At 39.4% G+C, this 27,963-nt stretch overlaps 1 protein-coding gene across 1 annotated transcript in view; it reads right to left on the reverse strand.

The window, feature by feature from the left end:
- The window catches only part of RUNX1T1 (RUNX1 partner transcriptional co-repressor 1), a 131,487-nt gene that overhangs the window by 6,196 nt on the left and 97,328 nt on the right, over window positions 1–27,963 (reverse strand). The window contains 4 exon segments of the mRNA XM_027572929.2: window positions 10,206–10,396; window positions 15,397–15,465; window positions 23,958–24,162; window positions 24,724–24,809. Coding sequence (XP_027428730.1) covers window positions 10,206–10,396; window positions 15,397–15,465; window positions 23,958–24,162; window positions 24,724–24,809 — 551 coding nt within the window.

The raw sequence follows: 27,963 nt of genomic DNA on the forward strand, positions 1-27,963 counted from the left end.
AACAAAGCCACGAACAACGTTAAGCCTGGCCCATCCTTCAGAGTAGTGAAGTATGATGCTCAGCGCCCACAGTGAAGTTTACTTCCTTGAGGTTTAGGCATTTAGAATAATGCCAGCTGGATTCTGGAAGAAACTCAACAAATAAGCAAAATTCCTAAATTATATCAGAAAATCCCAATTAGAGAACAGAAACCTGGATCCAAAACAATATTTTAAGGAAATTAAATATCTAATCTGAGTCAAGTGGCTTCTTTAGGAAATAGCCTGGTGTGAGTCTTATCCTTTTTCTGGCAGAGGCTCAGTTTGGCAGGCACGAGGGTGGTAACTGCCCAGCACTTCAGATTGAAATCAGATGTAGGCAACCTTCTCAATTTAAGCTGATTAAACACACAGACTAAACCAGGTAATTACAAATGCATGTGCTGGGGAGTGGAAAGAAGGGACAGAATGGGAACTTCTTTATAAATAAAAAAGTGGAATGATGCCAAATACAGAAACAGATGTTTTGGATCATGAAGCTGCTGGAAACTGAGCTTTTTTGCCTAGCATCACTGGGTTCTGACCCAGGATTCAAGAGCTCTGGCTAGTTTCACCTCTAGTCCCATTCCGAGGTTGTTCGATTCCATTCGTTTACCACCCACCCTCGGGACAAAAACAACCCTCAGCTGTAGCAAAGTACAACAAAGAGCAATTCAAATGAGCTAGTGGGGGGGGGGGGGAGCTACATATTTTTATTGCTCTTAACATGGCATGGCAATGAATGTGCAGGAGAACTTTAGCGCAAGAGTTCCATTTACAAAAAAAAAACAAAAACCCTCCAAAGTACATACTCCTTTTTAAAAGCTCATTAGAAAACAGACAAAGCAATTTCTATTAATACATTTCTCTTGGGTGGCTCTACTGAATTTCCTGTTGGCTCATCCATACTTGCAAGAATGATGCCTGACCAGGGGCACTCGGCCACTCAACCGTCACACTTCTGGGGACAGTGGAATGTGTAGAGTCTCGTGAGTACCCTAATTTGGATCATTTGAAATTTCTAAGCTTTCTGCTGTTCACAAAGGTGGAAAGTGCAAACTGTGTATAATACCCAGGGGTGTATCAACAATGGTTTAATCTAATTTTACATTTTTCAATTTATGCTTTTTATATTCAGGCTAGTATTTCCTGATAGTTGTTTGTTCGTTTCTTTCTTTCTTTTTTCTCCCTTCCCTCCCCTCCTTCCCTTCCTTTTTCCTTTCTCCGATCCATCCATCCATCCATCCTATAACTGAGCTTCCCTCTCAGTCCTCTAAAGAATGATGCTGGCAACTGAATTACCGTGACATGTAGAAGGCTCAAGAATACCATTTCATAGCAAATTTCATTTCCAAAATTCATGGCACTTTGTCTTCCCTTATTTGTGATATTATTATTCCCTTTCTGGCATAAAGAGTATTTTTCCCCTGATCTGAAAAACGGGAGTCAGCCATTGACCAAAGTTAGGCTGTGACTCAAAGAATATGAGGCTGAATACAACCCTCCCTTTTGCTAAATGTGCTAATACTACAGATGGAAAGGGAAATAATGAACTGAAGCTTGGAAATGCCAAAGCTTTGTGTCAAAGATTGTTGCTACTTTGTTTCATACCAGCCATTTTCTTCATCCCTAAGAACAAAATTGTTTCCTTCTTCCTATTTTAGATACACTGAGAATGGTCTTTCATAGCCCTACCTGGAAAGTAATATCCTTTCTGGTTCTTTCTGTTGGAAATTCTTTTTCCAAGAAACAAAACATTTTCTCCTGATTAAGTTTCTCCAGGTCTATACTCACCTACAATTCTCCAGAAAAACTCTTGCATGCAAATGATGCTCAATGAATAAAACTGAATTATAATTAAAATTCCCCAAATATAAAGAACTCTACAACACATGGACTTAAATTCACAGTAAGGTCACATCTTACATTGGCCTTGCACCACACAGTTGAAATCCACTTTCAAATACATTCTGCAGCTTAGGAAACTGAGGCCCAAAGAATAAATAACTTTTACAGTAAATGACTTGCCTCAAGTTACGCAGATATGAAACTATATAGCCAAGGTTTGATTCACCCAGGCCTTTGGACTGCAAATCAAACACATTCCCCCAAAGTGCCACACACTGTCCATTTTGGATATTTCTTAGAGCCTGTTTTATTTTATTTATTTTTTTAAAGATTTTTATGTATTATTTGAGAGAGACAGTGAGAGAAGGAACACAAGGAGGGGCAGTGGGAGAGGGAGAAGCAGGCTTCCTGCCGAGCAGGGAGCCCAACGTGGGGCTCGATCCCAGGACCCTGGGATCATGACCTGAGCCGAAGGCAGACGCTTAAGGACTGAGCCACCCAGGTGCTCCTCTTAGAGCCTGTTTTAGCCGGAATAAGGTTAGAAGGGTGCTGCACTCCTGAAGGCAGACAGAGGTTGGCACAGGAAGCTGGAGCACCAAAGACAAGGTATCATGGTGTGCAATGGAAACAGCTTCCGATGTTGAGTGGCTTCAGTCAGCCTGTCTCGGGTTTCACTTCCAACTACTTCACTTAGTGGCCTCAGACCCATGGGGCGAGGTACTTAACCCCTCAAGCTACCTACAACACGGGAATGATATAACTGCATGGTTGTTGAGGATGATGTCAGCACTAAGCACCGTGCCTGATGTTCAGGAAGTCCTGAATCAAATGGCAGAATGTAACAGCTCTTGGCACTGGCCGGAAGAAAACAAGACGATCTCAATCGTTGCAGGGTATGTGGCCCCATGCCTACCCCCACAGACACTGACAGCTGCGTAGAAAACCCATCAGCTTACCTCCCCTTCCGCTTCATCAGTGACCACCTTTTCTGTACCCTCACTGTCCTCAGACCTTCAAAACCTTCGCCATTACTGACCATGTCCCCATTCCTCTTTTCTGAATTCCCTTTGTTGAAATTCCCTCTAACTTTTGTGTTGAGATACTCAAATTCTGTTGTTACACTGTAACCTCTTTCTCTGTTCATTTCCCTCTAAATATTTGGCAGGAGGGGGACGCCTGGGTGGCTCAGTCCATTAAGCGTCTGCCTTCAGCTCAGGTCATGATCCCAGGGTCCTGGGATGGAGCCCCGCATCGGGCTCCCTGCTCAGCAGGGAGCCTGCTTCTCCCTCTGCCTGCCACTCCCCCTGCTTGGGCTTTCTCTCTCTCTGACAAAATCTTAAAAAAACAACTGATTCTTTAAAAAAATAAATAAAAATAATATTTGGCAGGAGGGGGAAGGTGGCATAAAGGTAAGACAATCTTTTCCTTCCTATGCTCTCCCTCATCAGCCCTCCTCATGGTTTCAGCTATCAGCTGTAACAAAATGACACTCCAGCCTGTTTCTCCAGCCCTTTTTTATTTCCTTCCTGAGCTACTTTCTGGAACTCCATTCACCAACTAATCCACCACGATGCTCCTGTCACCCAAGTCAGTATTCCCTAAACCTGACTCTCTGGTGTGGTCTGCTTCAGTCCCTGGCAACACTCATGTTCAAGACTTTGTCATCTTATTAGAAACTCCTCTTTCTTTGACTCAGTGCCAGTCCCCACAATCCTGCCTCCATGGTCTCTCCTCCCAGCTTTCCAAGCTCACAGTTACTATGCAAGTTCCTTCCCTGCCCTTCCTGGTAGAATAGCTTCTTAACTGGTTTTCCATTTCTCTTTCTGATACACACTGCTCACCTGGAAGGTGACTTGGTTATAAAATACTTCCACTCATCTCAACAACCTTACAAACTGAGACACATAAACATTACCCTAGTTTTACAGAAATGAAAACCAAAGCTCTAAGAGGTGAGTCACTCTAGACCATTCCAGGTCCAGCGCTCCATCCACTATACCGTGGAACATTTATGGATGCAAACAGCTGGCCTTTTAATATGAAACAACCACAAAAAATCTTATTGTAACACAGAATCACAGTTTATGCTCTGAAAGCTCCAAACTGTTCTTGGGATCAATGGGTCTGACAGGATCATGGGGGCCTAATAGGAACCATGATGCGAGACTCCTGGGCTATAACTGTGTCATAACTAATTCTACAGCATCCACTGAGGTCGAGTTTCTATGGTTTGGGACATACTGCACAGAGTAGTCCACTGGGGGTGGTTCCATTAAGTCTAGAAGGAGTAAAGAAGATGAACCTCCCAGAGTGACTGGCTCACACTGTCAGGGCTTAGCACGTTCCGGAAATATAAAGTTTAAAGATTTGATCAGTGTTTCTCTTTAAATGCAACAAAAATGTCCAACTTCAATGTAAACTGTGAGGTTCTGTACCTATATTGGAATAATAAATAAAGGCTATTTTAATCTGGAGGGAGGCGGATATCAATTTGGTGGCTTAAAATTCAAAATTATCAATAGTATAATTATTTACTCTTTGTTCTCTGCCCACTTGCAGTCATTCGCTTCGATCCCCAAGCTAGAACTGGTTATGGATCTCAAAGAAGAATTGTAGCAGGTTCTTTGGAAATAGGCCCAATCTGACAATGTTCACTGGGAAAAAACCATATATGGATGGGAACCAGATATGAATATGAAAAAAATAAACAGTTTAAGATGGCCAGATTGGGTAAATTTTTTTTTAATTTTGATTTATAAATGCTGGCATTTATAAATCAAATTTCTAGGTATATTCTAAGTATATTCTAGGTATATTCTAAGTATATATAAGTATATATTTCTAGGTATATTCTAAGTATATTCTAGGTGCAATACATTTTATACGCTACAAAAGAGAGAGAGGGAGAGCATGAGCAGGGGGAGGGGCAGCGAGAGGGGGAGCAGCAGACTCCCCGCTAAGCAGGGAGCTGGATGATGCAAGGCCTCAATCGATCCCAGGACCCCTGGACCGTGACCTGAGCTGAAGGTAAACGCTTAACTGACTGAGCCACCCAGAAATTATCATACTGCTTAGATGTCTGCCCCAAGTTCAGCATCGTTCTACTATAATAATAATTATTAGTCTATAAAACCAAGTAAAGTTAGAGAACTAGGTAGGAATAATCTGAAGGAAGTCCAATGAAGAAATAGATACACTAATATATAATCAGGAAAAAAAAATTCCTCTATTGCCATGTGGCTGTTAAGAAGGCAGCCAGTCTGGGTTGAGGGCCCGCTCACACTTACTGCTGAGACCCTGAGCAGAAGCCTAACCTCCCAAGACTCAGCTTTCCTCAGCCGCAAAATGAGGTCAAGAGCACTGTCTACACTACCTGGACTCACAGGAAGAGTAAATGTGCTACAGCACAGAGAATACAAGAAGCAGTTTCTACTATTAGAGTTAAACATTCACGGCAGGTCTGCCGGTTTCACCTTGGGCCAAACTTCCTGCCACTCCACCAACTATGCTGAGTGAGGATTTCTGCATGCCAGGGACAGCCTGGTGTACAGGACTGGCCCGTCCTGGCGCGAGCACCCCCTTTTCCACTGAGAAGAGTCCCTGCGTAGATGATAAACCACATGCCCCCCCCCCCCCCCGCAATAATACTTGTGCCTAGTCGTTCTGGACTGTACACCTTCCTACTGCTCTTCTCCCCAGTTCAAGATTTTCAACTCCTGTCTCCTCCTTCTGGAATTTTTCCATTCTTTACTGCCTACTTTTCAGAAGCAGTGGTTTTCCTAAGCAGAATGGGCATTAGTAGGTCCACTGTACCTGTGTGAAAACAGGTAGAAAGAGGAAGACTAAATTCAGAAATCATAGAATGAGGTATTCATGAGCACTGGCCCTTAACACAAACAGCTCAGAAGAAACTCGGTCTAGAGAGCTGGTCTTCTGACGCTGAAGCTCAGATTTCTTTTTGAAGTCCCTCTGAAGAGAAGAATAATATTTTGTACATTTATATTAACTACATATGCATTTTTGTAGTTTCAGATTAGATCATGTATGATCTAAGTAAGAGATGGGTACATGTCTATAATAGGAGATGGCCTCAAACTAAGAGAGAGAAGGGAGAAAAAGACTTGTTTCAGTCAGAAAAGCTTAGTGTATTTTGTGATGCAGGACGGACTGTGGGAAATATGAGCAGATAATGATGCTTTGCATTTACAGCTCTCAAAACACTTTGAATTAAAATGCGGGTATAAAAAAAAATCCTCAAAACACTGTGTGTCAACTATACTTCAATAAAAAACAAAAACAGACAAAAAACTTCTAAACACTCCTGTGAGTACGGTAGCAAAAAAACATCTCATTCCTTAAGAAGAAATAAAGACCCACAGCAGTGAAATGATTCGCCCCAGGGTTCTTGATACAGTAACTGAGCTGGAGCCAGGATTCAGGTCCTCCCCTTGGATTCTTTTGCCCCCATGCACCTGCCTTGGAGCTTTGCTAGCAAAAGATGACCATCAGATTGCCTGAGCATGGCCTTTAAGTGGTGTGGCCATATAGTTCACTATACAAACCAGAATACTTGAGAATAAAAGGGACCATTTGGTAATTACATGGGACAACAGAGGTAAACCAGGACTGTGTCACTCAAACTGGGAGGTATGGTCACCCTGTACCCCGCCTTTATATACTACTCTCCTGATTTTCACATTAAACAGCACAAGCTATTTAAGGACTTTGTGCTATTTACGCTTTCCAATTCACAGAGGTGATCTGTCTAGCTGGATTCAGTCATTGATTGGAGTTTCTTAAAATGTTTTAACCAGTGTTGTTTACGCACACACGAAAAAATGAAGGTTACCTCTTCCACCAACCCTCTCCCCCAAAGGAAAAACATACACCCCGGGCAGATCAAAACCAGTTGAGTTTCTGAAGCCTGTTCAAGTAAGATCACCTGACGTGTATATCCCAAACCCCTCTTCTGGACGCCCTCCTCTTTCTTCCTTAACAGCCAACCCACCAAGAAATGCTGCCCGTATGTATCACCTCTTGGGTTCCCAGCCAACAGATACAATTTCCTCCACCCCCAGTGCCACTATCAAGCATCTTCATCCCCATCGGTCTCCTGAAACAGATTAGTTCCTCCTTTTTGTTTCCTCTAGTCTCTCTCCACCCTGCAGCCTGAGTGAGCCTTCCCACACACTCACCAGACCCAGAGTCCTCCTGTTCTCAAAGCCTGGCATGGCTTCCTTTTCCACCTTTTCTCTTCCTCCTGCATAGAGGCGCTGACGTGCCCCCTGCCCAAGGAAACAGTGATGAAGCAATGGGGGTGGAGGGAGAGGGCAGCAGCGGCTGACCAGTTCCTGATTACCCTTCAGTTCCACATGAAATGAAACCCAAGTTCCAGAAGCTTTCACACTAAACCTGTTAAGACTCTTATAATTTAGTGATTTGCCTCCTCTAATGAACTGTACTCTACATGAAAGCAGAGGTATCTTCAGTGCCTAGCATCCTCCCTGGCAGAGAATAAAAGCTCAAAACTTTGTTATTGAAAGAATACATGAATACATGGATAGGAGTAATTTAGAGTTCTACGTATTGAATCACAAACTGCCCTGGGCAGGTCACAAACACGACTTTTTTTTTTTTTTAAAGGAATGCCCATTAATTTCTTAGTACAGTTTTTAAATCAGTGGTTCCTATATTTAATGGGATTTTTTTTTTTAACCAATTACTATGGCAGCCAGACCTCCTATGTATTTTTCTAAGAAAACAAAGAACAATTTATCAAATTTCTACAGCACAATACTGGATGGGTCTTATTTGGGGTTGAGTAGCTAAAATTCAAGAAAACCCCCTGAAACAGAAGAGAGTTCTGAGAAGTACCTGAACTCTCTTCTCTGCACATCAGCTGGGCCAAGCAGTCCTGGCCTAAGAGAGTCCCACCCTGGAGCCAACCATGGTGAAGGCTGGAATAGGGAGTTATATCCTAGCCCCCGGGAGCCAAAGTTCTTCTGGTTCCGTCCTGGAGGGGCCCACACAGTTTTCTACACTTGAGGTGACTTGCAATCATCGCTGCTGGGGTGACTTTTATCAGGTCATTTCTACGAAAAGGCGTATATTCCTCAGTGTGAGGAAAGAGCAGACTAAAGAAAAATAATGTGTTGGATTCAAAGTTTTGCTCTCACTCATAAATTAAAAGTAAAGAATCCCTAAGGGGGGAAATAAAAAAAGTATTTACCTATAAATTTGGGCAAAAGATAGAGCCGACTAAACTTACTACCACCAGGCACTCAGACTATTCCCAGACCCCGTCAGTCATTCCTCAGAAGAAGTCGTGACATTAATTTAGGGCTAGGGGATTAACTTCTCTGTCAAGTCCTTGGTCAAACGACTCTTACAGTGTGTACAGACTTTTGTCCAAGTCCAGAGGAGTCTCAGCTTCGTTCCAATGAAATCTCTCTTCCACCTTTTGCTCTCCTATTCTCAGGAAAATGTTTACATTGCTTTTGAAGAAAAGAAACTCAGTTATTGGAGGGATCAAGCCCCCCACCCTGACTCTAAGTCTTTAAAGAGGTACTGCAGTTTAAAGAGAAGAAAAGTAAGAAATCAGGCTTAAGTTGCCTTTCAGATGATCTGCATCCAAAAATGACCATAAAGATCCTTATTTCTATAAATGTTAAATACTAGTGTCAAGATCATGTATTTTTCTGGATAGATGTAAGGAATAAAGGTACAAAGCTTTTAGCCGCTGAAGGAATACAGAATGCTACTTCCCAAATACAAAGACTTAGTTCTCAATTTCTTCCTAAACATCCATCTTTAGAATTTAGTGGCCTACAGAATACTCTTACTATACATAACAGCCCTAAAGTGTTCTTGTGTAAGTGATAATGTTCCAGTGAAGACAACTACTGTGCTTCATGGTATTACTAACTTAAACGGAGCAGGACAAATTCTCTCCAAAGGATGTTAGAAATTAAAAAAAACAAAACAAAACAAAAAAAAAAACAACACCACAAAATAAGGTCCTTAAATATCTTAGCCACAAGATGCCAATAAAATTGAATTTATGTTTAGCTTAATTCGACAATGGAAAAGTCAGCAGTTAAAGAGTAGATAAACTTCCCTTTGTCCCTCTTTTCCTGAGAAACTTTCAAATGTTGAAAATCAATTCCTTTTGTCCCCTTGTTATTCATCTGCTACACATTAAATAGAAACTCTCGGCATTGAGTGATTCCCGCAGGGTCTTTCATCTACAGAGAAGCCTGGTACAAATTAAATTCTTACTCTCCCTCACAAATTATAGATATGTATTGTAGTAGACCATTGATTTATCAGTTGATGCTCCTGCTAGTTCAGCTCGGTGAGACTAGCTAACTAAGGTCCTTTATCTGAGTTACTGTAGGGTAGGGGATGATTGTGGGGCTGCATTAATTAATGTGAAGCATTACCATATTGTTCTGACTTTGCAAGCTCTAATTTTAAAAAGCATTCTGTTAAGTACCGTGTTTTAGTTACTTCCCAGATCCTTGAGCCATTTGGGCTACGTGCGTGTATTTTAAAGATTTTATTTATTTATCTGAGAGAGAGAGAATGAGAGACAGAGAGCACGAGAGGGAAGAGGGCAGAGGGAGAAGCAGACTCCCCGCTGAGCAGGGAGCCCGACGCGGGGCTCGATCCCGGGACTCCAGGATCATGACCTGAGCCGAAGGCAGTCGCTTAACCAACTGAGCCACCCAGGCGCCCTACGTGCGTGTATTTTAATACACTCAAATAATACCACCTCCAGTGGTGAGGTGATGGCCAACATCGTGGTTATTACAAATAATGTGGAAAAAAGAGACTGTGCAGAGGATTGCTTAGGAAGGTTGAGCTGATGCAGAGGCCGTTTTTGCACTGGAATTTAGGACCAATAGTGAAGGGAGGGGCTGCGATGCCGGCCCTGCAGCACCTCGTTGGAGAGCATGTCTGCACAGGGCATCTCTACGGAACCCCTTCTATTAGAAGGAAACCACACACAGACGCTGACAGACACGTGTGACACAGCTGAGTCTGAAGCCTCTCAACAGTGCTAGGAAGTTGTGAGCATTTCCCACCAAAGACATTAAAAACCTTTCTTGGCAGAGTTGTCCTTTTGGTCTTTAATAAAGACAATATTTGCTCAAGCTCTTGATGGATTCCACAAGTGCTAGAACTCCCCCCAAATTATTCTGATCCCTACCCTACCAAAGATCGGTTTGTCTAAAATCCAATACCCGCTTTTATTTGTGACCTCCTGGACTCAAACCCGAGCACTCGCGTTAGTGGAAACGATCTGCTTGCCTTGGAAGCCCCCGCCAGCCCCTCACCTCGCTCGAATCCTCCTGCTGATTGATGACGGCCAGTGCGTCCTCTGCCGCCTGCCGCTTGGCCTCTGCCACCGTGCGCTCCATCTTGGCACGCTCGGTTGTGATCATGTCATGGGCTTTCCGCTCGGCCTCCGACACGGCCTTCTGCAGCTCGGTCATCGCCTGGCGCTTCACCTCGTTGACCGCCTCCTCTGCATGCCAGGCGGGCCGCACCGGACGAGAGAACATTTCCCTGTTAGCGCAGGACCTTGGATACTGATCGCTGTTAAACACAATTCTATAGAACGGGCGTGACTCCCATCCCAATTACTGGGCAGTTCTCCTGGCTGTCTAAATAGCCAGCAGCTTTCTGAAATTCATTTTGGAAAACAAAGGGTGAGATCTTTTTTTTTTGTTTTTTTCCTTTAACTTGCATGTCTGGGAATAGTTTTTAAACTACTCTAGCATCACTACAACTTTTCTACCAAACTAGTACCTCCAAAAATGATTAGGAGACCAGACTTAAGTAGCTAAAGGACAAAAATCACCACCAGAAACCTGCCTGGATAATTCAGACACATTAAGGTGGTTTGCCACAAGGCTATAGGTTTAATATGCACATAGGGAGTTCATGTTAAAAAGCGTTCAGAAGAAAAGAGGAAGGGGACGGATCTTACACATATCTAAGTGCTAACAATTATTCTGCTGGTGAAACATACAGCACGACAGTAAAAGGGAATTCGTATGGCAATTATGTCGATGTAGACCTTGTAAAGAAAATCCAGGATGAAACAGATGATCTGGCTTTTCTTTTTCCTAAGTCATTTCCTGAGTCATGTGGATTTATGCCCTTTCAGGCTAAATGATAGGGTTCTTTAAAAATCATTTTCTCATTTCCCAGTTTTAAGCTGTTGCCCATCTACTCAATCAAATATATACACAGCTTCGCATAACCAACTGTTGCACTAGACAAACGTAATCGAATCATACCAGAGGCCAAAACAATCAGGCCTGCCTACAAACCTGCAAGGTGTCAAATTAGCTCTTTATTTTTGGCTGTGGAAAGGGTGCAAAGATTTGACTAATGTACAATATGAGACTGACAACTAAAACAAGTAATTTCCATTTAAAAAAATTAACTGTTCTAATTAACAAGGGAAAATATCCTCCCCCTAAATTAGTTTATCTAATTTTCATCTTTATTCAAAGCAAAATGACAATGATTAATTGAAAATTTAATAAGCAGTAATTATTAACTTGGCAAACCTAGTACTAATTAACACTCTATTAAAACTAATTATGACATGTTTCATTCAAGTGTTTGCACTTAATTGTTTCACCCACTTAAAAAGCACCTTAATTAAATGTTCTGTTTAATTAAAAACATAGATTCCTAATAAAAAAATGTTTTACTGTAGATTAAAAATGTAAGAGATGCTAATATTCCTATGGTTTTCTTAAATGTCTATGGTTTATTTCACACATCTATAGCCCAGGCCTTGAGGATCATCAAAAGCTCTCCACTAGTAATTAGCTGGCATGAATTTTGTAGGCTCTGTCACACCAGCCACATTATTTCTGAAGTTCTTTCATTTGTAATTACTGTCTGCTAGGTTTTATAAACTAAAATATAAGGGAAAGATCCAGACTGGAAATATTAACTAAAATATGTTAAGCCTTTGTTGGTTGCTCTGAGATATGCCATTTAAAATCTGGATAGAAACAGAGTACCGCACAGAGCTTGCAGCTCTTTCTTCACCAGGAGGTGAAAAGATGCCTTTATTACCCTATCATAAACGACCGGGGGCACCAGGGAAGTACTGCCCTTCTAACTAGACAGCCAGGGTCTAATTTAGTTTGAATATTCAAGGTGAATTAAAATTCTATCTAAGTGGTAATACAGGACAATAATTTTTGCTTACGATCAAAGCTGTAGCTTGACTAATTGTGTATGCAAATCAGGCAATTTATATTTAAATTATGCATTCCTATTCTAATCCCACAGGCATATACAGATCAGCAAAGAGAGTTGGTAGGACATTTGCAAGGTGCTTGAATATTTATTACCAACTGCAAACATTCACTGATCGTTTGAAAAAGAAATACACTGAAAAAAACACTCGGTTGTGATTTGAAAACCATCTTTACGTTAGATTTTCCCCTCAATTTTATGAAGATTTTTCATACCTTTACAGTGTGTTCTGTTATTTTCGCTGTTGCTTTTAAAAGTAGTAATTACAGGGGAAAATGGATGCGGCCTTCAACATTTGTTAGGACCCAAAATATTTAAAAATGTGTATTGTTACACTATTACATTGTTATACTCTTAATGGGGTAACATGCAGAATTTGAATGGGGTCTGTGAGTTACATACTGTTAACGTCCTGATTTTGGTAATTGTACTATAGTTATATAAGAGAATGTCCTTGTTCTTAGGAAATACACACTAAAATGTTTAGGGTAAAAGGGCATCACATTTTCAACTTACTCTCAAATGGTTGGGGGAAAACATGCATAACAGAGAAAGAAAGGGAGGGAAGGAAAGAGGAAAAGAAAGATATTAAACGAAATACAGTAAAATAGGGAAAACTGGGTAAAAAGAATAAGGCAATTTTTTATACCATTTTTGCAACCTTTCTGCTAGTCTGAAATCATTTCAAAATAAAATGGTGCTAAATATTGTATGATATACTTTCATGCACAGGACATACTTTTTGCAATTATATTTCCTGTGAAAAAGGATACCCTGGTTATAATACATTGAATTTTGAGAGCTCTACCCCTTTGATATTTTTCAAATGCTTTAAACTTTCTTTTATTTACTTATCTTTTGCCACAAAGGTAATGTATAATACTTTGATTGCAAAGACATACTTTATAGGTTTTCTTCCAAAAAAATTTTGCCCACAGCAAATTTTAGAATCTTGGGGAAAAAAGCTTTCAAATTGTAACAAGCTGAGTGCAGATGTCATATTTTGCCCTCAGTGTTTTCATTATGCTGGATGCCTTGACACTGTGAACACTAGAAATGGTTTTTAAGACGCCTATGAAGATAAATATTATAAGCAGTTATTCAAGATTTCCAGATGAAACTGTCGCCTGTACTTTGGGGATTTAATATACTCCTTCATATTAGCATCTATCCATAGAAAACTATCCCCAAACTGGTTTTGTACAGCAGATTAGGGATACTGGTATGAGAATAACACAAATACACACATGTAATCGACCCCACTTCCAAGTCCTATTTTAGATTGAAGCCCTAAGATAGAATATAGGCACATCTAAAAAATGTTTTGGGCATTCGTTTGATAAGGTTTAACGCTTCTTAGAGAGTCCACGGACATAACAGAAGCAAGGATTGTTCTTTCTCTACTTGTGCAGCCCCCACGATGTCAAGTATACCCAGAATTAGTTTCAGAAACCCACAAAACAGTGAAGAAAAATAAGAGTGGACTCAATAGATTACAACATGTCAAATTTTTAAAGAACCTGATTAAGTGGCAAATATATAGTGCAGTTTTGAATCTGCTTCCAATTGCTTACCACTTATGGTAGGACTTCCTTTGTGCAGAGCTATTCAAGTTGACTTTCCAACAAAGGTGGTATATTCAGAAAAATCTGCTCTCGCATAATAGCAGTCAAACAAAGACTTGAGCAGATAATAGCACAGAAAAAGAATTTGGATTACACAAGGCTTTCCTGTCAATTTTTCTTTATGAACTATCAAGGATTTAACTTAAATACACATAAACAAGGGAAATGCGGAGAAAGACTCTCTCCCTCAACATAAAATGTCATCCTTCTGTTGTCCAAAATGGCAATTCTTTGTGTCTCTTATTGGAGTAAGTTGCACTGACAGCTTAAAAATGGGGAAGAAAAGTGGTCAGAAAGAAGATGTGGCAATTCTTTTTCCAGCTAGGTGACACTTGGCACATTTTAACAGCTTGGGAGTACCCCATGACCCAGGAAGAAATCTTCTTAGAGGTGATGCTATAAATCTGGTAAGACTATGCAGCTTAGCAACATATATAACCTTTAAGCTGAATAATCTATCTGATTTGCATATTGGACATGCCAAGAGAGCCTTCTGATTCTCAATGTAAGCTACCAGGTCTACCATAGATTTGGAAACTCCTTATCACTCTTAGAAAAACGTATTTCTTAGAAAATCTTTAAAAACACTTGGGTAAGAGCCAAAAGATCAGAGCATCAGCCAAGTTGCAAAGAACTACGGACACAGGTGGGTCAAATCACAACCCCAAGAGACCCTTTCCCTTCACTATTTCCCCTTGATTAGGGATCCCAGCCCTATACCCATCTGACCCTTTACAGAAATAGCATTTTCCAGTTTCTCCAAACTGTTTTAATAGCTGGAGTTTAGAGCAGCTCAAAGCCACAGTATGTGTCTGTCACATCATCTTTCACTCTTGAAACAGGTTTTATGCTTTCTCTCCTGAGTCAGATTTTGCAAGGTTTTGGCTCAACTTTTCTAAGTGTTGGTGTCCCCCAAGATTCTGCCAGATCCGAACCTTCTGCAGTCAGTGTCACCGGGAACTTTAAATCAGCCCCAAAATGGAGACCAGTATCTCTTAATGAAAATCTGATAGTGTACACAGGAGGGAAAAACAGAAGTTTGGCAACTTTGTCATTTAATTTAGGAAACAATTTAGTTCTGGTCACTGAATATTAATTAGCCCGGAAGATCAATTTTAAATATTGGTTGTAGTCATAAATCTGGGAGTACCTCAACAAAACTAGTTTTGTTAGGATTTTTTAAAGAATTTCGGAGACGTGCCAATTGTATCTCCACTTTTAAAAATCAGGAGAAATGACTGACGTACGCAACTGAATTTCTAAAACATTAGCTTTTCATTAAGAGTAAAGCACATGCAAGCTGAGACCTCTTACGCAAGCTTTTAGCCCAAAACCATGAGAGCACCTGAAAAACGGGTTTACAACAGAAACACCTTCCGACGGTCAATTACGTGGCACTAGCAGATGTTCCTCAAATGAAACTACTCCGTGTTCTAGTCAGGTCCGGTGGAAGGATATTAATTAGGATTTTAAATTTTTGGTTTGTGGTGGGGCGGCTGTTCTGTTTTTGTTGTCGTTAGCAGGAAAGGCCCTCCTTGTCGCTCCTCCCATCACTGCATGAACAACTGCACACAGCTGCCACAACACTAGACTCATGTTTTTCAACAGTTCTTACCAGCTTTCTTCCAGATCTCCTCTGGCACGTATCCAGAAGCAGGCCTGTGAAGGAATTCCCGATGCGCATCTAGGAAAAGGATGCAAAGCGGGTGGGGAGAGGAAGAAAGCACCATAAGCACGTTATGTCATTACACAGAATAGAAGCAAGCAATTTCCCGTTCTCTTGGCTGCTCTACAAAAACATCATTCTAAAAGGCTGAGGATTTCACCTCTAGAAAATAAACACAAATAGCAAGGCCAGTCATCAGAGCTCAAGGAAAACAGAAAGTCATTGGCTTAAATGCCTTGTACGCTCAAAATTAAACAACTTCAATGATTTCATTATCCAATAGGATGTTTGGGTGCACTGCTCCCAGAACCCTGTCACTCTGGGAATTTCTATAGGCATGTTTATTTTGTTCAAGAAAATAAATTGTATTTGGTAGTTTTCTTTTCAAGAGTCAGACTGGTAGTTAAAAAAAATCAAATCTTAGGCTAATATAATTTTCACATAGCTCTGATACCACCACCTTTCAATAAATAGTGAGCCTTACTCCATGGTTAACCAGTTCTCCCAATGACTTCTTAAAAATCTCGCTGGGCACTAAACATTTTCACACAAATTGGATCGTAAGGATTTGACATGGGTGGAAGGAGAAAAGAATCATTAGAATGGATTCAGAGATATTCAGTTAACAAAACAAGATTAGTACATGCTTTCTAAAAGAGAAAATGACGTTTCACTTTAAATGAAATGCTGTGCTTATCCTTGTCAAATTTTAAAAGTTTGAGAAAACAGATCACAATAAGTTGATGTAGGAATGCTAACCTCCAAAATAACATGTTTGTGGAAATGACAGGACACCTTTTACATTTTTCTATATATGATCGAGAATAAACTGAAAGTGTACACAGTCTTCCATAGTTAAAATATGTACTACACGTCTTCCATACTGAATTTTTCAATGAAAGCCTATGTATTTAGAGGTTTGGGGGCAGGAAAAAATCATTTTAACTTTTATAAATAGAACAATCATTCAACCCCTGATAAATTTCAAGTAATTAAGATTTTCCCTTAATTTATAAGAAATGTCAAGTACCAGAATATAGAATATGGAAAACAGAGAAAAGCGCACTCAATTTAGCTAAGTATGTATCATTTTACATTTGAATGCCTTAAATAGGTCTGAATGTTTTGATTCCTTGTAGGGCACACTGATAGTGGCTAAAACTGAAGATTTCCTCAATTATTCTGAATTAGCAAAAGCTTATTATAGCTTAATGAAGGGCATCTGGAAACTCTCTGTATTATCTTTGCAATGTTTCTTAAATCTGTAATTATTCCAAATATACAAATTCTTAAAACTTTACATTATAATTTCATGATTACGTGATAATCAGATGTACTTGAAATACCCATTCTCATTATTCTCATGCACACATTGATTTCTGTAAGGAAAACGATGAAAACCAAAATGTTTTTATTTAAGTAATTTTCATTCATAAAACAGCTAGATAAAAACTGGTGCACACACAACTTCAAGGAAATGTGATGTGGCTAATTAGATTCATCAGGATTACCTTCCACACCACTATAACTATTTCCTGAAGAAATAAAGTGTAATAAAGTTCACATTTAGCCATATGACACAATTAAACAGAGAGAAACCTATGGCAGCTTTTAAAGACGGTTTTCTAGGAATAGATTTTGGTCTTAGTATAAGAATAGATACATAAAGAAAAACCATGCCTTCTCCAAAGTAGATAAAAAAAAAGTTTTTTCCATTTATTGGATTAAGAAAAGATCAACAGCTTGGTAAAAAATATTTATAAATGGCCAATCATTATTACAGGGAATGGGAAAGGTAACGTTAAGTTATCCGAAGGCCATGCATGAAAGAAACTAATTACCGCCCCTGAGAGCATAGGTAGAAGAGAGTTCGTTCTAGAGCTCAGTGAAGCTGAATCTTGGCTTTGCCACCTACGAGTCAGGTGACACTGAGCAGGTTAGTTTCTGCATCTCTCAGTCACCACATCTGTAAAGTGGGGATACTGGTACAACGTTTGCGTGCACTGCTGTGGAGACTGAAAGAGGTACTTCCTAGTACATGCTCAGCATGGCACATCCCAAATTCTCATTGGACATTAGAGAGGGTAATTAGTTAATTACCCTCATAACTGTTATCACTGTTATTATTTAGTAGGCTGTCCAAGAAGAATGGATACTTATTTCCTCATCAATAATTAAGGCGGAAACAAGCACCTTAAAGTTTCTTTTTCTTCCAGCACTTAAATCCACATAGCACAAAACTTAAAAAGAAACGAAAGGAAAAAAGAAAAACAAAAAAACCTCTCAAGAGATTTGGATTAAGCAATATACAACAGTAACTTTTTATTCCCTGAGTATATGTCACTTGGGGATAGAAGTTATTTCCATAGTTAGCAGTTCTCTGTCTTAGTTCTTGTTGGGAAGTCCTCAAATTTCTTACGTGATATTTGTATAAACTTTATTTAAAACTCATAAATGTTTATAGTCCCCAAATTTACTCAAAGATAATGTATAAGGCTTAAATCAGGCGCCCACCTTCCCCGGAGCTGTACAGATTGTGAGGGTCCATATACCACACTGGAAAGTTATGCAATATTTCAAGTTGGCTATATATCCCTAAAATTCTCAGTGACATATAGACTCAAACTGCACCTGACCTTGAAACCCAACAGAAACACCAAAACCAATCAAGTAAAAGTTTTCTTAATCCCACCCTACTTTCTAAAAGAACTTCTTTTCAAAATAAGAATCTACAGGCAAAAAAATTTTTACAAAATATTCACAGATTTACATATATATGTAAATGCATATAGGAACGGAGCGATCAGATGTACTCAGAATCTATTTTTGATACACTGATGAATACTACCATCGCTACAGAAACCAAATGACGAAAAAATGTACTATCTTCACTTCTGTTGAAGTAGCAGCAATAACAATGTCTTTATGGGCAATACTGAGTTTAAAAAACAAAACAATCCTGAAGTTGCTCAATATTACAAGAGACAACTTCCCTCTGAGGACTTCTTTAATTTAGAAATTGACTGCTCTAGACAAATCTATGCAAAACACCTTACGTTTTTAAGGCCCGGATTTTAAAGCAGTGAATTTTTATTTGCCATTAAATCTTGACCACCTATAAAACATCAGTTGATATAAAATGGATAGTTGTTATTAAAATGCAGTCATAGAAACAAAGACAGAAGAGCCTATAGGAGATGGTTTAAAGTGTGAAACGTATACATATGTAACTACTGAAAGACTGCAAAATTATAGAAAAGTCCCAAATTGAGTTTGGCTTGCTTTGGGACCCAAACTGTTTGGGGGTGAGAGGAGAAGGAGCCTCCAGAAGAGAAGATGTCTATGAAGAGAGGGACTGTGTCAAGGTACAGGAGTAGTTATAAGAAATGTGGAAGATCAGGAAAAGCAATCTCTGATGTAGGAGAGGCAAGATGCACTACACTTATGACAGAATGGAGACCACTGGATACTAGAAACAGCAAGGGCCGCCATCAATATATATGAAGGGATGAGCTGATTGCCTTTGGAGAATCAACAGGACCTCATTTGACCCAGGACAGCAAGGCTCAAAGCTTGGCAGCACCTAGGTATGGCCTTCATTCTGTAGTGGGCAGAATGAGGCTGAGAGCATGATAATATCTCTCACAAAAAACCACCAAAAGAAAGGACGGGTTAAGTGGGTTCATCTTTACAAATGCTAGTTACTATTTTTAAGGATAATTAATTCAGAAACCTCAATATTATGTTTCAGAAGCCCAAACCAAACCTAGAAGCCAGAACTACATTAGGATTCTGTTTTTAACAATAAAAAATACCTAGTAGGAGGCAATCATCTCTTGTTTTTAAAAGATGGGTGTATCTACTACTCCCATCTTTTTAAACCCAATATACTTAAATACAGTGGGCACTTAAGATGAATGATCTTGAAATGAATTTCATGATGTGATTTAAAGGAATCAATACAAGTATACAAAACTCTAAACTTTTATATGCAGATATACTCTGAATAACATGGTTGTGGTTTTTATAATCTGATAGTAAGACAGGATATATTTCTTTGGTTGGGAGCAAACTATTTTTCCAGAGCCTTGTATTATGAATTAGGGTCCCAAAGGTACAACAGATTTAACTGTTTAAGACAGAATTCCCCTTTTCTAGTTTTTCTGCCTGTTACATAGTCACCTAAAAATTACTGTTTCGATGTATTTTCAGAATGAAAAAAATACTTAAGAATCTACTCTAATTTTATAATCTTGGATGCGAAGCAAGTTGGTTTCATGTACCCCTGTCCTTTAAAGTTCTTTTTGAGATTACGTATTAGAAAGAATAATAACAGCCATTACTTTTATCACATCTACTATGGGTCAGGCACTGTCCCATATGATTTATACCTATTAACTCATTTAATACAGAAACATCTATGAAGTATGTATTATTACTATTCGCATTTTATAGACGAGGAAACTGAGGCATAGAGAATTACTTGCCAAAGGTGACAAAACTAGGAAGAGGAGGAACCAGGTGTCTGAACCCAGACAATCTGTGCTTTTAACCTTCATACTAGATTACCTGAGGTTTTAGACAGTAATGAGAAATTCTATGATTCAATTATATGACAATCATAAAGCTTGCTGGCCAGTGGAATTTTAAAATACCAATTTCCCTACCAATCTACTTGAGGCAGGGGTGGTATTAATTTGCCAAACTTAGAATTCCTGAGCTTTTTTATGAATGATCAACTGGACTTTTCATTCCATTTAAAACAAAAAGCCTCTTTCTGACATGTCTCTTTCTGGCAAGAGTCAAACCCTTACCAAAACATACATGAAAGTATTTTCAAAATTTCATACATTCTCATCACAATATCCAAACATTCAAAAAATTAAAAAAGGGAAAAATGCATTCCTATTTCAGAGATTTATGCCTCAGTCTCTGGATACTTCTTTTAACTCTAATGGTATAAAGAACCTTGAGAAACACAGAGGGAAAGCACAAATACAAGATGAACTATAGGAAGACTCTAGAATAGTACACAGCCAGTAAAAAGAAAGTAATTTGAAGGAAATAAAATGTCAGGAGCCAAGAGAGTGATATGAACAGCACACTGAGAGAAAAGAGGAATGGAGGCAGAGGAGGAGAAAAGCAGCTGCAGAGAGACCCAGATCAACACTCAGGCCCATGAAGTGCTAATCAGCACCTACCCACCTATTTGGACAAAAGCAATTCTACTTCAGTGAACCTATGTGTCGATTCTGATGGCATTAGCTTCTCTTGGGTGAAATCCACAATGTAACAAAACTTAAATGTACAAAGAACAAGTCATACTTTGAAAATAGAGACAATTGTTTTAAAAATTAGCTTTCTAACTTTAGTACTTGAATATTTGGAGTTTTTCCTGGAAAGTTAGTAATAACAATAAAAATAATACAAATCTATGATCTCAAGGAAAAAATCTAATATTTTGAGGAGTTCTTCAAGATACCAACCTGTTTTTGAGTCAAAACAACATTATGGGCTCAGTATGTACTCAATTTTAAAATTGTTCAAGAGGCTATTCAAAATAGACTTTATTTAATTAATATCTAGGGAAAACTCGCCAAAATTCAATTAGTAATAGATTAGTCATGTTCTCTTACTAATTCCTCACACTGACCTAACACTATGGATATATTTCAAAAGTGAGAATGGGAGTAAGTTTAACAAGTACAACAGAGTGGTCATGGAGGTTATGTTCTCCTCTGTCCAGTCCCCAAATGCAATTTAAAAATGCTCAGAGTGTCTGTGTGTGTGACTGAAAACTGCCAATGCTTCCAAGCTAGGGAGGAAACCAAGGAAATATTTTGAACTAAAGATATCTCCTATAATATTATTCTGAAGTTCTGCAGGTCTCATTTGACCTCTGTAGCAGCTGCAGAATAGAGAATTGAGCTAAAAGAAACACAGGTAATGTAACTGCAGGATACAGAGATCTATGTGTACATAAAAATACAGACACAGCCACAGTTCTTGTCTATACACACACACACACACACCCCACGACACACTTTCCGGAGGCAGAAATGAGACTCATCAGCCAGTAATCTCTGATCCTTTCTTTACACATCAATACATTCAACTCCAAAACCTAGGAGAGAACCTTCAAAAACAATGTGTATGAGTGTGGTCCATGATTACCAACCACCGTCTGTCTTAGAGCCACAGCCCAGCCCCGTAAAATAAAACTCACAGGCTTAGAGGCTAGGAAAGGCCATGTGGGGTGCTTAAACTTGCACACTGTGTGGCTTTTGACAAGTTATCTCTCCAGCTGGGATGGTTTCTAAAAGGCAGTCTAGGGTTCTGTGGCCCTAACGAACATGACTGTTTATTAAAAGAAAAAAAGACTCCAAACAAAGAAAGGAAATGCTTGTAGTCTTTGAATAATACAATCTACAAAAGCTTAAAGCCAAAGCAACCTTGTATGACCAAAACTATGAATTCATTAAGCATCATCGGAAATAATGTAATTTGGGTACTCCTAAGAAGTTTTTAAAACCAACTTTATTCTTTTAGTTAACAGGGAAACTAAACCCATCGTCCTCGAGAACAATATACATTTGCATCACCAGAATGTGTATGCAACAGTGTGATGATATAATGTGTCCTATATTTTGTGGGCTGAAAATAACTCACTTAGGCATGAAGTCCCATCAGTTTCTGAACTTTTTCTTTGACAGTAGACAGCAGATAATACTAATCCTGTCAGTTCAGGGACCATCTAGTGCCAGGCCACTAGTGGCCACTAGCTGTGGCCCCGCCTATCTTCTCCAATATACCAAAAGTTCCTCAAGGGAAGGAAGGAAGGATTTTATTCCTTTATTACATTGCCTAACACAATGCCTGGCACACAGTAAACGCTCAATAAATAAGTACTGACTCAACAAAATCAGTTCAATAAAGTAGGTTAAACTGAACACTTTTACTCTTAAAATTTTATTTAGTTAAGGCTTTCAATTTTTGCCTACACTGCATGGTTACGAATACCCCCTTTATTTGTCCTGAACAGATCCATCATGATTAACAAGTTTTTGTTCACAACAAGGAAATAAACAGGATAACTTATTCAACTCTGCTCTAAATAGTTTTACATGGACCGATGTTGGTTCAAATTAAACCTATTTTCATTACTTGCCTTAATGTATCCTAACAAATGCACCATGCTTTAGAATAATACCTAGTGGGTAAAGTAAGTGATTTGAAATCTTTCTTTATCTAATACTTATTATGGTAATAAGCATTCAGCATTCAGGGATTAGCAGGAATCCACAAACCTAAAGCACAAAGGAAACTTTATTGCCTAGGAATAATTTTGATAAAAAAGATAGTATGATCAATATCCAGGTAACAGACAAGTTTTTAATTTTTAATAATCAGCCAGGGGTGATAATGAAGCCAAAGTCATGAGCTTAATCTACACGTGTGTAATTAGTTTGGTTTGCGGTGCAGACTGCGCCCTGAGTGAGTTGACAGGTGTGTGGCTAAACAAATAAGAAAACTGAGATGAGGGAACACGGATCAACACAAATCCATCTCCACTAAGTTTACTCAGATGGTACCCACGTGTAGTAGCCAGCAGTGTAAATGGTAACATCTTGTTATTAATTGAGACAAAAGTTCACAGGCTACTCAAAAATTCTCCCAGGTTCAGGATCTCTTTCCAGTATTTGTGATGATATTCTATTTATAACTTCAACAATCTCCATATATCAATATTAGATATGGCTACACATCAAGCATTCAATTTCTAAAGCACAACTATAACAGTTGTATATATAACTAGAATCAATAAAGGCTCTACACAGTCCCGAAGCCAATATTACACTATATGTTAACTAATTAGAATTTAAATAAAAATTTGAAAAAAAAAATAAAAGGAAGGCTTTACGCCATCTAGGTTAAGCTCAAGTCACCAGAAGACAGTGCTCCCTTCATCACTAATTTGCAAGTGTCAGCAGGCAGACTGTATAACCCGATAGGTCTTTCTTCCTGGTTAAGTGTTTTACGAAAATAAAAGATACAGCTGGAAAACAAGGCTGTCTTAGAGACCGTGTCTTCAATTAAAAATCAAACACGCATCCAACACAGTGTGCAGGAGCTGAGCTCCCTGGAGAGCTTGCTGCAGCCTCAGAGGCTCAGGACGCCCTGCGATTTTTGTTCTGGCACGCTGGGGGGCTGGGTGCAAAGAGCCGGGCTGTGCAGGGGCACACCTCTCGGTGACGCGGGTGAAACCCTGGCCCGGCCTTGAAGCTCTGCCCGGAGCGCAGCGTTACCCTGAAAAGAGGAGCTTAAGTTTTGCGCCCGCCTCTGCGTCAGCCAGTCCCCTGGCTTCCTCTCGGAGACTGGGGGTGTGAAGTGTTTACCGCTCTAAAAGGCCCGGCATACCCTTTATTTTTGCAAAGACCCCACTGAACGTGAAATCGGCACTACGAGCGTGAGAACTATCTGTTCGGCGTGTCCACCCAAAGGAAAGGTACCTAGCGCGACCGGGTCCGGGTTGACGGGACTCTGCTGCCGGGAGTGGCCGCCGCCGCCGCCGCCGCCGCCTTTCTTCAAGTCCTCGGCGTCGCTGTAGCGCCGGATCCAGTAATTCAGCTCCTCGCGGTCAGCCTCCTGACACCGCCGCAGTACAGTGAGGGACCGCCGCGTCTTCTCCACCATGTCCATGATGCAGTTCAACAGCTGTGGGAGGGACGGGCACGGGGGAAGAACACAGCCATCACCACCGCCGAACCACTATGGCGGGCAGCGAACAGACTACCGCGGGACGATGAAGGACGCCACTGTGTTCCCGAAGGCTTCCTTCCGCCTAGTATTTTCAAAGGTCGGATTTGAAATGGAGACCCGACAGAGGAGTAAACTCAATGGGAATGAGAGTAAAATGTGGGAGGCGTGAACATGACTCACGACAGAGAGTTTGGCTGAAGGCACACAGCCAAGTTCCCAATACTAATCCCATTACTGTATAAACCCAGTGACCCGTTTGCAATAAAACAGGAACCCACGGATCTGGCTCTGAGGGCTCCTTTCGACGACCTCACATTTCTCTTATGTTAGTGCCTTTGATATCAATGTAGAAATCAAATCCTGTATTTTATCACAAACATTCCCACTCATTACTTTCTTCAAGGACAGCACAAAACATAATAACCTCAAAGCATCCCCAGCATTTCTTTTATCATAAAACCCCACTCCAGTTGATTTTGAAACATATTTTAACCTAAGTGATTACCGACATCTTACATGGTCAAGATGTTTCCATTCCTCTGCCCATTCTCTGTCTGTTAGTCTGTGATCAATCATTTCTTCTTGACGTGTGCCATGCAACCCTATGAATGTAGAGAAGAAGGCTGAATCACCCTACAGCATTCAGGACATAATCCATACACACACAGGCACTTAGCAAAGACTAAACTAAATGATGTGAAAATGTATTCGATTTTGAATGGAGACATAAGTCATACTCACATTCACAATTGCCTAATGGGCTCTTTATAGAATGATAAAATGTTAAAAAACCAGGAGGAATGTTAGAGGTCAGATGGTAGGAACCCTTTCTTTTATGTAGGAAGAACGGGGAGTAAAGTGACACCAAACACTGAGTCGGTTATCCATATAATGTTCCCAAATTGAAAATACAAATATATACTAACTCTTAATAAATACGAGAAACCACAAGGAGACATTAAGTGGTTTCAAAGTGTGGCTTTCTACCATTAAAAATAAAGGCAGCATAAATCACTTTACATGGGCAGGGATATGCTTTTCTAAAACGAGGACGGTAAAATTTTTCCACATTTCAGCACAGCCAAATGAAACAACCCTATTGCATATACCTCCATGATGAAATTAGGCCATGAAGAGAGGGCGTGCAAAATATGAAAGCAATATATACTCATTTGATTTACAAAAAAAAATTTTTTTTAAGGAAATACACTGGACATCATTTAGGAATAAAAAATGCAACATACCAGGTATAATTCTGGACAAATATCTTTTTTTTAAAGATTTTTTTTTTGAGAGAGAGCGCATGCGCATGTGCTCAAGTTGGGAGTGGGAGAGGGAGGGAGAGAATCTCAAGCAGACTCCCTGCTGAGCATGGAGCCTGACCTGGGTCTGGATCTCACAACTGTGAGATCATGACCTGAGCTGAAATCAAGAGTTGGCTGCTTAACTGAACAACCCAGGTGCCCCAACTTTGGACAAATATCTTAAATCCAAGCCAAGAAACCAAAAATCCCAATTTGAAATCTATAACCTTAAGTATTAATGCTCATTAGCATCACAGTTAAGGTACAACACAAGAAGGTAACATGGAAAAGCTTACCAAGTGAGCAACAACAGCAATGGCCATGAGCAATTAGGTAGGATGCTCATCAAAACAGAAACAAATGTGTCTCACTGAGAGGACAGGGTGGAAGGCTATGAGCAGAGATACCGGGAAACGTGTTGCTCATCTTACAAATTCATTATGGAGGAAACACCTTAGTTTCTACTACAAAAGAAAGGCATTGGACTATGGCAATATTTTCCATTTTAAATGATTAAAACCCCTTTTTGGTTAGTACTTCTCACACCATTACTCTGAATAGCAAATTAAGTCTGGCATGGTTTGGGCTTCTAGGCACCTAGGTAGGCTCCTCCTCAAAAGGGCATCACGGGGTAGTTAGAGGACAATGAGACTTAGGAGATACCGCATTTCACTTTCTGTGAAGTTAGAGTGGTTAGAAGTCCCTTCTTTTACCTGATATAGAGAAATAAAGATGACGAGTCACATGACTCTTTTTAGCCAACCATGAAATGCAACTTAATTTATACCTGATGGAGGTGCACAGACACGATGGCGCTTTCTCAGATTAAATAAAAAGCTAAATATAAAACACTTCACATCATTCTTATCTAATTAGAACATGTTCAGAGATACATTTTTAAAGTTAAAAATGTCAATGCCACCTATTGGTAAAAACGTAAAATAGCAAATATGCGTTAATTTGCATAATAGAAAAGACATTGGGGGAAAAGAATTATTTAGTTATTACTCTGTTTGTTGTGACTATTTCAAGTTGAAATGTTTGCAAATATGTAATTTTTGTTGACTTTTTTGTTGCTTGTGTTGTAGGAAATAAAAACACTACCGCTGAAATGAGTCATCACAGAAAACAACCAGAGAGTGATGAAGATATAAATATGGCATCGACTTTCACAAAGGAGGCATCTTACTATTTGCTTTTAAGGACCAAGAACTCCAGAGGTCTCAAAAGTTTCAGGAGCGCCTGCGCCTGGGTGGCTAAGTCAGTTGAGCATCTGACTCTTGATTTCGGCTCAGGTCATGATCTCAGGGTCATGGGATTGAGCCCCGAAACAGGCTCTGCGTTAAGTGCGGAGTCTGCTTGGGATTCTCTCTCTCCTTCTGTTCCTCCTCCCATCCTGCTCCTGTCCTCTCTCTAAATGAATAAAATCTTAAAAAAAAAGTTTCAAAAATTCAGCAGACCTAAATCAATGATGATACAAGTTCTAACACCTGGAGTAATACTGATGAGCCATAGGATGTCTGTGGCTAATGAGATTCCAACATTTGTGGAATACTGCTAAGCTTCATCTCATTAAAAAAAAAAGAAAAGCACATTAGAAACATGTTTGAGCCCAAATACTTGGTAAGAAAATATATCATTTGCTGCTTCTGCACTCTGAAGGTCATTTGTTAGATAGAATCAAATCTTTGAAAAAGAAAATCTAAGTCAACTCAAAATTTTGCATTTATTAATTTCTCTATTTCAGATACTTAAATATTCATCACCACGCAATTTTCATTTATATTCATAATACCAAAGGGATATACTAGGGGAAAATAGCTCATAATCATTAAAGAGCACATTTCCACTTGTGGGCAATCTGACAATAATGTTGAATCCTAACTAGTTCTTATAGTTTAGAAGATTTTAGCTAACTAGACTAAAACTCTTAAGTTTACTTATAAACTAATGCTGTTTGTAAAGGTATTTTATTAAATGATTCTAGTGAGTGTATTTCTCTACATAATAGGCATTTATAAGTCATTCTAGACTAAGTATACATTTATGACAATTTTTATATTCTCAAAATGGCAGCCTGATGTAACACCACCATTTGTTACTCATACATCAAGATTTTATTTTACATTAACACACACTAAACTGTGCCAGACTTTAGGGATGGTTAAGTAGTTGCATATATTTATAGAGATTAGCACTATTAGTTTTATAAGCTAATATAATTAAAAGGTAAGGAACATGGTCTGAAGAAAAATCACGTAAAACCAGTGGGTATAGATATAATTCATAAAGGGATAGTTTACATTACTAGATGAAAACATAATCATTGCACATAAGCCTAATTACTTCCTTGCTGATTACTTTATAGTGCACTGGAACTAATATTTTATAAAATAGCATTTGCTGCCTAACAAAGAAGCCATTTTCTAGCACCTACAAGAGCAAGATATCT

This window comes from Zalophus californianus, chromosome 4, assembly GCF_009762305.2.
Source record: "Zalophus californianus isolate mZalCal1 chromosome 4, mZalCal1.pri.v2, whole genome shotgun sequence".
Classification (NCBI taxonomy): Eukaryota; Metazoa; Chordata; class Mammalia; order Carnivora; family Otariidae; genus Zalophus; species Zalophus californianus.